At 35.1% G+C, this 15,328-nt stretch overlaps 1 protein-coding gene across 2 annotated transcripts in view; it reads left to right on the forward strand.

The window, feature by feature from the left end:
* The window catches only part of EPB41L5 (erythrocyte membrane protein band 4.1 like 5), a 110,943-nt gene that overhangs the window by 21,309 nt on the left and 74,306 nt on the right, over positions 1-15,328 (forward strand). For both annotated transcript variants that reach the window (XM_012644656.1, XM_012644657.1), the window contains exons 3-7: positions 1,719-1,823; positions 11,437-11,479; positions 12,430-12,508; positions 13,457-13,501; positions 13,679-13,731. In XM_012644656.1, coding sequence (XP_012500110.1) covers positions 1,719-1,823; positions 11,437-11,479; positions 12,430-12,508; positions 13,457-13,501; positions 13,679-13,731 — 325 coding nt within the window. The remainder of the gene's footprint in view (positions 1-1,718; positions 1,824-11,436; positions 11,480-12,429; positions 12,509-13,456; positions 13,502-13,678; positions 13,732-15,328) is intronic.

Genomic DNA, 15,328 nt, shown 5'->3' on the forward strand with positions numbered 1-15,328 from the left:
ATCTGTACACAGTATAGTGAAATTTAAGACTATCAGAGATAAAATCTAAAAGTTAACAAATAACATTGCAAAGAACAAAATTCAGATTGACATTACACTTTTCAGCATTAGTAGTGTTAACTGCAAGAAGACAATGGAGTAATATTTTTTGAGTATTGGGGACGGTGTTGGAAAGTAACTTTGAACCGTGAGGTTTATGCCCAGCTAACTGTCATTCAAGTGTGAGGCTATGATTAAAATACTCTCAAACACAGAAGGCTTTAGAAGATAAGCTATACAAAGATTCACACGGGAAACATTTTTAGAGAAAGAACTCACATGAGTGGGGAAACAAATCTATTATAGCAGATGTATGAGACAGGCGATATGTACATATAATATGTGTAAATTAAAGCGTGATCAAATACCCAAGATTTTAAGATTTAAAATTTTAAGATTTATGATTGTTGTCTTAAAAAATTAGCTAAGACTAAAAAAAGAAATAGAGGAGTATATCTATAAAACATGATGGGAATTGGGTAGAGGGGAGATCAAAGGACTTGAGGGCATGGTAAAGTTTTTGTCTTGATTAAAGGATATATGGACAACAATTTCATTTATCTAAAAGAAAGGATTTAAAAAGAAGCATAGAAAGAGCAGAGGACAAGTTGAAATAATAAATTTGTCAGTTAAAAGGCAGAGATTGATAAGATAAAAACAATCCAACTGTGGTTTTTTTAATAGGAAATACCATAAATCACAATTTAGAATTATACAGGTGGGAGAGGCATGGATGAGGAAACATGAAAATTAAGGATCTCAATAATGCTTGTGCTTCTGTGGGTTATATCTACTGATAGTTACCATATTAGAAATTAAAACTGAAAAATTTTAAAAATATTGGTTAATTTTATACAGCATTGACATGCCCCTTGTATGTTAACATAGACAACATATTTTTAAAAGTGACATCATTTTATGCACTTTTGCAAATCTCTTTAATGTCTGATTTAATAGAAGGTACTTGGATTCTCTTATCTGCTTCTGCATTCACTGTGTTGCAATATGTTGTTTTGACTGAGGTATCTGAGGAGAATCCTAGGACCTCAAGGATCTTTTGAAAGGGTTTCAGGCATTTTGAGAACTGCTTTTTCCATACAAGTTTTCTTGCTATTACTCTGCTGCATTGTCACAGTAGTTTTCTCGTTGTCTTATACTTCCTCACATCTGTTTTATTTTGTTATTTCCTGCCTTACATTCTCTTCCAGTTTGACTGATTTTTCTCCATCAAGCCTTCGCTGATTAGTCTCTGAGACCATCTCTTCTCCAAAAGCTTTTTGTAAATATAGTTGGTTTCATATGATTTGTACTTAAGTGCTCTAAGTTTTCTTGTCTTTTCTCTTTCCAGTTACATTATGGCTCTTTTAAAGTAAGTACTCTAAAAATTCAGAAGACAAAACAAGAATTTCTCCACACACAACAAACAACACTAGGTACAAATGTTTCCACTTAAAAATAGGTAATATTTGTTAAAGGAAGTAACACTCTCTAGGAAAGTACTTATAGATCACAAATTCTCTTTTGGCCTTAAATGATTTATTGGAAGACCACAATATCTTACCCATCATCTGCTACATGGTATTTCTTTAAGAGATCTTGTATAACTAAAACCATCTTCTCTTTAGGTTTGTTGATCTCATAAGCCACTTACTGATTAATTTATTTTCCTGCCATTTCAGAAAAAAGCCAAAGGACAAGAGTTGTTCGATCAGATTATGTACCACCTGGATCTTATTGAAAGCGACTATTTTGGTCTGAGATTTATGGATTCAGCACAAGTAGCAGTGAGTAACTGTTTTTTGGAAGTTCCAACATGGAGGGAAGAAATGGGAAATTTCAGATGATGTGCTAAGTGCTAGAAGACTTCATCTTCTTAATGTGTTATTTCCTGTGATCTAAAGCTTTGACGCCTTGCTTTAGAATCTCCTGAAGTACTTGTTTTAAAAAATGTGAGTTCTGGTCTTAACCTGAATTACTAGAGGAAAATCTTTGAGAATGTGGTTGGAAATCTATGTTTTTTAATAACACTGGCTGGCTTTTTGGTCACACTGGAGTTTGAGAACCACTATGTAATGGAAAGGCTGCTAGTGTGAGAGTTTTGTAGGCCCTTTAGCTAAGTGAAAAAAGTCTTTAATTTGCAAATTAAGGTGAGTAGGATATCTCTAAGGTCCCTGTCAGATCTTTAATTCTGTGTCTATAAGTAGTACTTCTCTGACATGCATTTCAGATGAGAACAGCATGCATAATAGAGTAGAAAGTTGGAGGCTTTTGAAAGAACTGAGTACTGTATTAGGATTTCGCTGGAGGGTGATTGAAAGAAAGTAGGGGATGACAAGATTGGGAGCTGGATTAGTGGCCATATGATCCAAACTGAGTGCCAAAAATATTAAATAATATTAGTAAATTTGCAGTATTCTCAAATAATTGAGATTGGGTATTTTTCAAGCCAGGGAGGTTATATTTTGCTTCAGGAAGTTTTATGTAGAGTCAGGAAAGTTATTACAAATACTTTGGGGATAAAAGTAATATTAAGTAAGACCTGGACAGTAGAAGGCAGAGGGAGAGACCACGGATGACAAGGATGTCAAGACATTAAGCCGCCTCTTCTGGAAGTCTTCTAGTGTGTGTGTGTGTAGATGAATTCCTTAGCTGGCTTTACCACATTGACTGCCACACAAAAAAATCAGAAACATTTCCGTGGGGCCACACTGTTTTATTATGGAAATAGAATAAAAACTTCGAGTGTAATTTAAAGGTAAACATAAATAGAAAAAAGAAATTTATTGATTTCTATTAATTTAATCTATGTTTTTAGAATTAAATTGTCAATATTAATTGTAACAATAAGAACAGCAACAAGTAAGATTTTATATATGTTTCATGTGGCTCCGGGGTCAAACTCTCATGGCAGTTAATGTGTTAAAGAGCATTTTGGCTAAGTTTATAGTTGTTAATAATTTTAGCTGTCATTTTTTCCTGGTATCTCCCCCCACCATTAAAAAATTAAGCATGAGCATTTAGCAAGGGAATATTAATTAGGTAAATTTTGGCATATCCTTATAATTAATACTATGCCTCTCATTAAAAATGGTGATTTTTATTTATTTATTTATTATTTTTTTAAGGCTGGTCAGGTGAAGCAGTGGGAGTGGAGAGGGAACAAAGGAATCTGTAACTGGTTATGATCAATTCGTTGTAAACACCACTGCACTCAGATCAACCAAAAATGGTGGTTTTTAAATGTACTGATGAATATGTAGTGGCAAAAACAGTAAAAAGGATCACAAAGCAGTATAATTTTTTTATTTTTAAAAACATCTAGATATATGGACACACATATACATGAACAAATTTGTAAAGCTGTTTTCCATAGTTTCAGAGTTCTGATCTCTTGGTGGTGTTAGTGTAGGAGATGTTTTTTATTTTTATTTTTTGAGACAGGATCTCACTCTGTTGCCCAGGCTGAAGTGCAGTGGTGTGATCATGGCTTACTGTTTCCTCAACTCCTGGGCTCAAGTGATACTCCTGCCTCAGCATCCTGAGTAGCCAGGACTCGAGGTTTGTGCCACCATGCCCAGCAAACTTTTAAAGTTGTTTTTTTTTTTTTTTTTTTGTAGAGGCAAGGTTGCTGTGTTGCCCAAGCTGGTCTCAAACTCCTAGCCTCAAATGATCCTTGATCCTCCTGCCTCGGTCTTCCAAAGTGCTGGAATTATAGATGTGAGCCATGTGCCTGGCCTGTTTTTCTTTTGAATGTTCTTAATTGTCTTCCAATAGGCTAAATTCACTAAAGGCAGGGAATGAGTCTTACTTACCTCTGTTGTTCAGTACATAGTAGGCACATAAAACGTTTATTGAATTCAGTTCTGGACTGCAAGTTAGTTTGATAAAGTCTTGGTTGGCTATGATTAAGGTGGTGTCTGCCACACCTCACCACTATGAAGTTATTCTTTTTCCTTTTTAATTAGTTATTTTGTAGGCAGTTACTTTGAGATTGTTCCTTATCAAGCTTTCTATTTATCTATTTATGAACTAATAGATTCCTATTTTATTCAGTGTGTTGTCTGCTACTATCATTTATTTTGCTCAAATTTCTCCAAGGTTGGCCAATGGCAGCTGCTTTAAGGTGGCTTCTATGTTCATTTAACATGAACCCATCATTCTCTGAGCACTACCTTACTTTCTGGCCCAAGATGTTCCATGTTCATCTTGTGTTTCTCTGCTCCAGCCCTGAATCAGGCAATTCTCCAATGAGCCTTGTGGCCAGATTTAGAGAATATGTGTATATTTCTCACTCCATACAGACACACACGTGTGTGTGTGTGTGTATATGTGTATATAAAACAGATATGTATATAAAACACATATCTATACATATATAGAGAACACCAATGACTCCATACCTATAAATCATTTTAGTTCCAGTCTAATACTCCAGTCTAATACTACTTCTTATAATTTTTTTCCCTGGTTTCTTCTGTAGGAACCAGGCTCTGATTTTCATCAATGTTTTTGTTTTTGTTTTTTTGCTGTTTTTTTTTTCAGGCCATTCCCTCTGTTACATATTCTCTACTCTCAATTTTACACTTCCATATCTATGGGAGAAGGGGCGACTGCTCTGTTACATATTCCCCCTGTCAATTTTATGCTTCCATATGTATGGGAGGAGGGTCCACATAGTCCTCGAGCTACTTCCTGTTGAATTGGGGCAACGTTTCAGATGGAAGGTTTATACTTACGTATACCATTGCAAAGCTTTGGACAACAGCAGACTACCAAGTGAAAAAAGTCATAAGCAACAACTGTAACAGTGAGGATTGACAAGGTAAAATGGACTGTCGCCATATAAGTAGTGTCCAATACAGGGCTGGGTTAGAAAAGAAACATGGGGACCCATGAGTGTACAGGTATTAGTTGCATCATGTAGGTGATCCAAGAGACCAGCTTCTGCAAATTCAGAAATCATACACAGCATTGTACAAGGTTTAGGAGGACAAACCCAGCAGCAAGAAAGTTCAACAGAAGGAGCAACAGCCCGGGTAAATCCTCACTAAGGAGTTGTCTCTCCATCCTGTAGAAAGAACTAATAATTAATGAAAGCAAAAATATCAACATTTTCATCTTTTTCCCTTTTTCTTAAACAGATATTTTAGATCACCTAAATGCTGGCCCCTCCACTGGGGACCTGAGTCTTCTCCTTTCATGGAACATCTCTTACTCTGTTATGATGGACCCAAGGTTTCACTTCTGACAATTTCAATGAGGTGTGAGTTGTTAGAGGCACTCCATAGGGTCTTTTTCACTTTTCTGCTTCCAATGGGGCAGAGACCTGAAAGGGGCAAACTCATGCATAGTGGTTAGCACCTAACCCACTCTTTTTTTTTTTTTTTTGAGGCAGAGTCTCACTCTTGCCCTGATGCCATGGCATCAGCCTAGCTCACAGCAACCTCATACTCCTGCCTAAGCAATCCTCCTGCCTCAGCCTCCTGATTAGCTGGGACTACAGGTGCATGCCACGATGCCCAGCTAATTTTTCTATTTTTTGGTAGATGGGGTCTCGCTCTTGCTCTCAAGCGATCCTCCTGCCTCGGGCTCCCAGAGTGCTACGATTACAGGCGTGAGCCACTGCACCTGGCCAATAGTGTCTGGATAATCATAACTTTGACAGTAAGTCTTAAAATTGTGAAGTGTGAGTCCTCCAACTTTTTTTTCAATATTGTTTTGGCTATTTTGGGTCACTTGCCTTTCCATATAAATTTTAAAATCAGCTTACCTATTCCTGCAAAAAAGGGAGTTGGAATTTTGCTAGGGTTTGCATTGAATTTGTATATCAAGCAACAGAGCGAGAGCCTGTCTCATTCATACATACATACATACACACATACATAGTTAAACAGATTCAAAATACTTAAATTCAAAAATTTAAATATAATCTCCAGAAGTCAGACCTCACTTAAACCCACTGCTTCTATTCAACATTTTATGGAAGGTTCCAGCCAGGGCATCTAGACAAGAGAAATAAAGAAAAGGAAAAGGAAAGACATTCAGATATAAAGAAGGAAAACTATCTCTTTTTGCAGATGACATGATCTTTACATAAAGCACATTAAAACTAATAAGCAAGTTCGGCAAGGTTGCAGGATACAAGATAAACATACAAAAATTTCTATGTAGTAAACAATCCAAAAATGAAATTAAGAAAACAATTCCATTTACAGTAGCATCAGAAGACTAAAATGTTTAGGAATAAATTTAGCCAGGAAGTGAAAGACTTCTAATCTGAAACTATAAAATACTCCCTTAAGAAATTAAAGATTCAATACATAGCTATTCTATGTTCATGGGTCATTAGACTTTATTGTTAAAATGGCAGTCCTCCCTCTTTGGCCTCCCAGAATGCTAGGATTACAGGCATAAGCCACCTCGCCTGGCCAGTATTTTGATTCTTAAGAATACCTCTGTTTCCTCTATAGACATTTGTGCTTTGTGGTGGTTTCCCATGTAGTAGAGACTGTGATTGCTGACGCTAGAAACCAACAAGAACAAACCTCAAGTACCACAAAAATACTGACCGAATGCCACAGAGGATTCTGTTTAAAAATAACAATGAGAGCAGTGGCTCACACCTATAATCCTAGCACTTTGGGAAGCCTAGGTAGTGTTTGAGATCAGCCTGATCAATATAGGGAGACCCCCATCTCTGCAAAACATAGAAAAATTAGCTGGGCATGGTGGTAAGCGCCTGTATGTAGTCCCAGCTACTCAGGAGGCTGAGGCAGGTGGATTGCTGGAGGCCAGGAGTTTGAGGCTACAGGGGGCTATGATGATGCCACTGTACTCTAGCCAAGGTAACTGAGTGAGACTCTGTCTCAAAAACAAAACAAAAAAACAAAAGAGTAGTCTGGTAAATAAGATCATATAAGGCTATGCTGAACTTTTATTGAGTTCTAAAAATGTGCTTCGCTCTTCTGAGGTAGAGGGCATTTTGAAGTGGTCAGATTGTGAAAGTTAGGCTATATTACAAATAAGTTCATGTGTGAATGGTAATTTAAAAAGTAAGTGAATTAAGTGTACTAATGACTCCTTAAATCTAGTGAGATCCTGTGAAATTTGGTAGCAAGTTCTGTCTTTTAAAGTGTATTTCCAAAATAGGTTATATACTCTATCTTTGAAGAGTGAATATGTAACATACCTAACTCACCTACATGCCTATTATGAGTTTGACTTTTAAGAATCCTAAGAGAGCCAGGCATGGTGGTGCATGTCTGAAGTCCCAGCTATGTGGGAGGCTGAGGCAAAAGGATTGCTTGAGCCCAAGAGTTGGAAGCCAGCCTGGGCAACATAGCAAGACCCTGTCTCTTAAAAAACAAACAAAAAAAGAATCCTAAGAGAGCACACTAATAATACACAGAAAGGCACAGTGGAAAATATATTTTAAGCCGGATGCAGTGGCTCATGCCTGTAATCCTAGTACTCTGGGAGGCCGAGGTGGGAGGATCACTTGCGTTCAGGAGTTTGAGACCAGCCTAAGCAAGAGCAAGAACCCACCTCTACTAAAAATGGAAAAAATTAGCCAGGCATGGTGGTGCATGCCTATAGTCCCAGCCACTTGGGAGGCTGAGGTAGGAGAATCACTTGAGCCTGGGGGTTCAAGGTTGCTGTGAACTATGGTGATGCCACGGCACTCTAGCCTCAGCGACAGAGTGAGACTGTGTCTTAAAAAAAAAAAAAGAAAAGAAAAGAAAATATATTTTAATGGCTGATTTTAAGTCTTCATTTGGAATATCTTACAATACAGACTAACTCCAAAAAAGTAATCACTCAGGAAGAATTTATAATTGAATCTAAAATAAATTGAAGCATCTTCAGTTAGATTACAGCAATGCAATGTATTGGTCCTCTGTTTTCTTAGCATAGGTTTTTCATATTTTGTTAAAATTGTTCAAAATGTTAAAATTGTTCAAATGTTAAAATTTGTTTTAAAATAATTTTAAAATTCAGAGCATAAGCCTCTACTCACAGAAGAAATATTTTTTGCAACAGCAATTGTTTTGAAAGATAGTTAATGTCTCTCTACTTTAAGCCCTTTGCCCAAGAATACTGGTGCATTTCCTTACTAGGGCTGTGTACATGGTTAGGCAGGAATCATTCATTGAAGAATTGTTTATAGCTATTTGACTGTAGGGCTTGGGATGAGGGTGTGTGTATGTTAGTGTTTTGGAAGCTCCCTAGATGAATCTTTGGTTTAGTTCTGTCTGTTGTGTTTATGATTATATATTATTTATATTTTAAGGCACACAAGTAAATAACTGTTCTCCCATGCCTACCTCAATAAGGTGAAAAGAAATGTGACTTTTTGCATCCTTTGAAATCTGTTCATCAACTAAACTTTAAAAGTAGGAAATAAAAAGGGAGTTTGTTTCCTTTTTAAGATATAATGAGGAAAGGAAATCTTACTTGTTTCACACTTAGCCCCCAAGAATCTATATCTGCATGCTCTCATCTTTATTTTCTAATGTAATTTAAACTCAACTCCTAATGACCCTGATTCAAGGAAAATGTTATCAGTGCCTGTCTCTGAGCTCTGAATTTTCCAGTCCCTGGTCTTGGAATGTGGAGGAGATGAAAGAAAACAGACTTGAGAATATGCAAACATGGATTCAAACCTTCCCAAGAAGAATGTTGCCCAGAACTCCCCCAGCTCTTAAATCTCACTTTAAAATGTGTTTGTGGCTTTGTCTGAGTTTTTTGCGTTGTCTTAAAGGACTATAGATATTAGAAACTATTGCATACAGGTAGGAAAGAGACTGAAATCCCTGCCTGCTTGGAAGACAATGCTGTTTTTTTTTTCTCAACAGGATGATTTTGTGTTTAATGTGCTTCTTAGTAGGATAATAGGGTACAAATTAGAGTAGAAAGGTGTATTTATGAGACTAGACCTAGATAGTTTGGAACAGGAAGAAATTTAAAGTATAACTAAAAAAGACTTTAGATTGTTCTTGAAATAATAAGTGGTCTATCTTATATTGATGTTTCCTTATATTCTGTCAAAATTTGCATTTAGCATATTGATTTTCATTCCATTGTTAATGTTCTTCACTCTGCTGACACACATGTGTGCATACACATTCGCACACAATTAAAAATTTTTCTTCTTCCCTGTTTGGAGAAACTTCGGAAGGAATCAAGAGAAACCAATAACATCCTGGGGGAAGGAGAGATAGATTAGATATGGTATGGTGGTGGATATATGGAGGGCATGGGTTAGGGAGGATGACTGACCATATACATTTTAATATTACCAAAGAAATTAACCGTATAAATATATTACCTATATAAAATATTAAAAGGGGGGTCCATGATTATTGTTTTAAGTAATATGGGTTCATTGTAGAGTAAGTGGAAAATATAGGAAAACACTAAGAAGAAAAAAGTCTCCAGCAACCTCAAACAACATAGAGATAACATCTGTTACTATTTTGTTAGAGATTATCTCAGTCTGAAAGAAAATGCATATTTATATGTACAAATTTGTATATTTTGAGAAAACAATTTATATTATTTTTAAACCTGCCCTTTAAAATTTAACAATGTATTATAAATAATCTTCCAGATTCTTGAGTATTTGCTTTTATTCTTTATAATAGTTTTATGGTGCTCTATCATATTAAAATAGTATATTTTAACCAATTTACTATTGTTAGATATATAGGTTTTTGTAACTTTCTTTGATGTGATTCCTTGTAGGTGAATCTACACACATCCTTAATGATTTCTTGATGTAGAATAGAATAGGCATTAGCAACTGTTTAGTCAAATTGCCTCCTGGGAGGGTTGGGCTCATATGCATTTATTATGGCGTCTGAAAGTCTCCTTAACCATGGCTACATGAGACAGTGCCCAGGTGACCAGCCGTAGCAGATACGACAACTCCCAGGTCCATGGTTCTGGGGAAAAAACAATCTGGGGCATGAAAACTGTTTCATCTCATACTTAGTATAGGATTGGCATGAGGCCACAATAGGTATTTGGGTCAATTAAGTCTGAGATTTTTGGATACTGGGTTTCTGGGCTGGGCGAGGATGGATGGACTGTTTGCTGTCCTAGGTTGAAGTCTTTTCCACTAGTAGATTGGATCGTGTTCCGTCTACTGTCAGGCCTAGTGTTCTGTTAATAGAGACATGTTTAAAACAACATTTGCTAGATTGAAATATGCTTAAAAGTACAAATGTACAACTGAATTTATTAAAAGATGAGAGATGGCAAAGTAGCCTACACACTTGGAATCTAGGGAAAACATTGCACAGTGTTTAGTTGTCTTTTGAAATGTTTGCTAAGCATCTTATTTCAACATGGAAAGGTACTCTGCTGGCACTGTAGTGGTTCTGTGAGTTTCACTTTTGGATCTTGGGAGAGAATGGAGAGAAGAGGCTAGGCAAATAATTGGCAAGGAAAACGAACAGCTGCAAGTCTGCTAACAATGCAGCCTTGTTTACCCACTCTTTGCCTATCTGGATTTCTGAAACTGGATTCCTTGGCTCTGTGAACTAGTTAGCACATGAGCACTTCTTTCGTGCTTGGAATTGAAAGCATGCTGGAGAGAACACAGTCATGTATATTTTAGTTGGACGAGTGCATCCTGTCACTGTTAGGACTTCGTAGTATAAAGGGATTAATAATGAGAAGTGAGCTGGGAGTGATTTATCAGTGAAAGTATCTGGAAATGGTTTTTAAGTCTGTTTGTGTCATAGATATTTCAGAGTGAAGAGGTTACATAAATCAGAAGGCTGTTAATATTACTCTTGAAACCAGAAGTCTCATAGTCAAAATATTAACATTTTTTATTTGTAAAGCAAAGGAGCAAAGATTGCTTTATTTAATAGGTAGGGCCTTGATGATGAGAAAAATCTAATTTTACCCTGGAGACTCTTTCAAAGAGTACTACTTCTGACTGTGTAGTATCTGTTTTGTAAAATTTAGGTGACATTGTTATTTCACCTAATTTTTGGTTGATCTGCTAATTTTATATTTTTATTATAAGAATGAACCAGACACTAGAATATGAGGGTACTTTTCTCTCTAATTTTAAGAGTTTTGAAAGAGTCATTTATTTGGGAATGGTGAGGAGAAAACTAAGGACAAAATTTAGAATATCAACCTTGTTACTGAAGGAGCAGAGGAAATGTTTTAAGAAGTCACATATCAGGTTTTTGTTCACATGTGTCATAAGCTTGCTGTGGTTATTGGGCAGATAACTTCTCTTACTTTGGTTTTTCTCTTGTGAAATATTTCCTTGTGGCTATTAAGAAAGGCACGATGAAAAGTAACTTTTAGTGTAATAATTAAAAATTTAAAGTTCGATTATCCGCTTAATCACTGAATTTTTGTTTTTGTTTTCAGCATTGGTTGGATGGTACAAAAAGCATCAAAAAGCAAGTAAAAAGTAAGTGTTGAAAAATTATTTGCGAAAAAAAAGAAATTGAATATATTAGAAACTCTGGTAAGGGCATAAGAAATCATGTTTCAATGAATTTTTTAGTATGTCAATTTTCTAAAAATCATTTTATTCTGATATTACTGACCCACTTCCCAAGTTATATAGGTTTGATACTAATCTAGATTCAAGTGCCTTGGGGTTTAAGTTTCCAGGAGAAAGCCTTGCAGCTTATAAATGGGTTGACTTCCCATGAAATGCTTAACTGTTGTATAGTAATTACTTTTGTTGGAATTTTCCTCTTTGGGTCTGTTTGGCGTCTGCCCTGCTATAGAAAATATTATGAGACTGCAATATTTTAAAATTAAGGATAATGAAATGAAACAATTCACATAAAATGTCAGTAGTATTCCTAGCAGTATTTGGGGGAAACTAGTTTCCAGCCCCTAATCCAACTTGTCCTCTGTACTATCAGTTTTCAGGCCACTTCAACTTTTGTCTTTACAGAATAATGGGACCACTGAAAATGTAGAGGTTAGTGAACTTGCGGAAGTGAATTTGAAAGTGTGGGAAGATTCAATATGAGTAATTAGTAACAGGCATTCCTCAGTGCTCTTAAGAAATATAGCTCCGCAAGTTTTCAGGGCTTTTAGATTACATAGTCAAGACTTTTATTTGATGCATTTGGCCCTGAACTGTTAGAGGTAATCTAGAGCTATCTATTCTTGGCATGAGAGATGATTGTCATAGTACTGTATGATGGTTGGTACCTTTAAAAAAGCCTACTGATCTTTTCGTGTCAGGTATAAGCCTGTGATCTAACTTGAAATGATGCTACAATAACCTGTTATCTTCTATCTCATTCCAGTAGATCGTTGACAAATTTACTGGCTGAAAATTATTGCTATTTAAATAGTTTAGTAAAATAAAAACTTTTTTTTTTTCCCCCCTAATGGCAGTTGGTTCACCCTATTGTCTGCATCTTCGAGTTAAGTTTTATTCCTCAGAGCCAAATAATCTTCGTGAAGAGCTAACCCGGTAAGAACACTATCTAGAGTTGTGCAGGGGTATTATGGTAGTTTTGGAGGATTATCTTTAGAATTGTTTCCAATTTATAGAAAACTAATGAAATGGATTCCTTGTCCCTGGTAACAAGACCTCAGATAATAGAATTTTATTCTGGGACACTGTTTTAAGTGTGTGAATCTTTTCCTTTATTTATCGGTTTTCAAAATAGAGTTGGTTCCCTAACATGCTCCAAAGGTGACTAGTGAATTCTTTTTTTAACTGTTGCTATCAACTCATAGATTTTAAACAGGATTGATGTGTTTCAGTACATTGCAATATTATGTTTATTGATGTTCACAATAATAATCTTTGGCCTGGTGAGTTAATTCAAGTTGGCTCCTGACTTTTATGACTCATTGAAATGCCATTGATTAATGAAATACATTAGTTCCTTGTTTGGTTTGAATAGTTTTGAATAAACATTATGCTGTGTGTACTTATTTTTATTTTATCCTACCTCCTTGGTATTTCTTCACTGGACTCTATTATACATCCGTGACTCCATGTGCACATATTATTTATTAACTGAAAAGGTTGAGTTGTTGGAGTCTTTTCAGAAGGGTTTCCTTTTGAACACCCTGACAATGAGATTGTAGCTGTTTTATTCATGCCTGTATCCTTCACCTGAGAGGTGGATGCATTGTCAAAGTTAAATTAGATGTCAGAGCTCTTTCTCAACAATTTGTTTTAAACCTTTTCTCTAAGATTGCTGTGCTGTATACACTCTGTGGCTTGCTATTCCTTGCTGGTCATGCTTCCATCCTCCTGATGCTTATTGTCCTTTTTTTGGTATTATTTTTCCTTTATGTACTTCATTGTGGGTAAAATTTTATAATTAAGAAAATTCTCAAATTAGAAGTGTAAGATTATTTTTTCACAGTAGATTGTTTAATTAAATTCGTGTCTTATTTTTCTTAGATATTTATTTGTTCTTCAGTTAAAACAAGATATTCTCAGTGGAAAGTGAGTATTAGTTATTTAAGGTAAACTGTACATTTTCTTTGGTGGTTGAAAAATTATTTTGAAAACGAGTTCATAGTTATAAGAAAGAAATGGGCAACATAAAGTATGTATTTTCATTTATCTTAAAATGAAGGTTATGAAATTGACTTGTCTAACAAATTTGTGTTTTGGTCCCAGATTAGAATGTCCCTTTGATACAGCAGTGCAGCTGGCAGCTTATAATCTGCAAGGTAAGCAATTCTCACCCTTACAGTTAAGACTAAAGTATAATCCTTTTTTGTGTCTTTTTAGTTAAAGAATTTCAAAAAATTCAAATGTGCAAGAAAAGAAACAACATTGTTTTTGTGTTAACTTTTGTGTCAGTATCCAACTCTGACTTGTTTTAGAGCATTGCCTTCTTTTTCTTCTCTTTCATTTAGTTGCTTTCTTTCCATCTATAGCATTTTCAAACAAAAATTACAGTCTACCTGATAATTCAATAAATGTTACAGTCGGGCCCTCAGCTAATTTTTTTTTTTTTAAATGCATAACATGTGAGTAAATTGTTGGCGAAGCCATGTCGTATGCTTTTTTCAGTCTTAAAAATGAATCAGTCCATCAGGGAATTACTTAGAGCATATTTAAAAGTTCCTGATGGTCATTTTAAGGTGTTTTCTAATAAATGAAATTAATGAAAAACTCACTCTTGTACCTTATAACATTGAGCAAATAGTGTTAAACTTAGGGATTTTTTAAAAATTGACACTATGGAAGAAAGCTGTAATTTTAGTCCCTGTTCACAAAAATGAAAGGAAATATTCTGATGGGAGTATAGGTATATATACTAGAATAAATAAAAATTATATTTAATGATTACCAAGATATTAATAATTTTATGGATTTTTTGTGATTTCGTATTTACTCCTAATCCCTCTAAGATCAGTAGTATTTATTTGCCATTGTATAGATAATAAGACTAATGTTTTATGGTAAACCTAATATTTTTGCTTATTTCGTGCTTCCACTATTGAAGAAAGCATATTTTCCTGTTGACACAGGAACTGGTGACTGGAGGAAATTAAAATACTTTAAAAATTTGCCACTAATTACATTTTTTTTTTATCTAACCTTACTTCCATTTACTGTCCTAATCTGTCTCCAAATTAAAACCTGTTTTCTCATTCGCAGAACATCAGATAGATCCTAGCTTGGGAATGCTATGCCCTTTAGCATTGTAATGATGGGAAATGTGTAATCGCATATTTTTTTGAAAGCGCACTTTTCATATTCCATTATTTCTTCTGTGAGACTAATTCTAAAACCTCTCAGATTTACTAAAAAGCTATCATTTGTAATATCTGCGTTATACCACTTATTATTTCATATTCTGTCTGTGCCTCATTGTTTTTCATGACAACCAAAGTATATGCTTCTTGAAAATAGGACTTATACATTTTTGTGTATTTTAACAAAAATTTGAATCATGGTAGTGCTCAGTGATACTTACTGTTTGGTTCATACATGTGACTCTGTTCTGTTCTCTCTTAACCCTATTTAAATCTTTTCCCAAGTAAAAACTCTTTCCTACTTTTTCTTCCATCCATGGCACCATTATTTTTCTGCATCTCTTTGTCCCATGTCTGATAGTTTACTAAATCCTACTAATTGTTAAGGTCCTTAAGAAAAAATTTGCTAAAGTGGTTGATTATTCCTGTCTTCATTAAAACGAGCTCCCTGTTGCTCATTTATGATTTTATACTTTATCTGAATAATTTTTCTCATTAGCTTTTTCACAACTTCAAACCCAGTTTTTCTTTATCATTTTAATATATAGTCTGAATAACATTA

Source organism: Propithecus coquereli, unplaced genomic scaffold (assembly GCF_000956105.1).
Source record: "Propithecus coquereli isolate 6110/MARCELLA unplaced genomic scaffold, Pcoq_1.0 Scaffold217, whole genome shotgun sequence".
In the NCBI taxonomy this organism is placed as follows: Eukaryota; Metazoa; Chordata; class Mammalia; order Primates; family Indriidae; genus Propithecus; species Propithecus coquereli.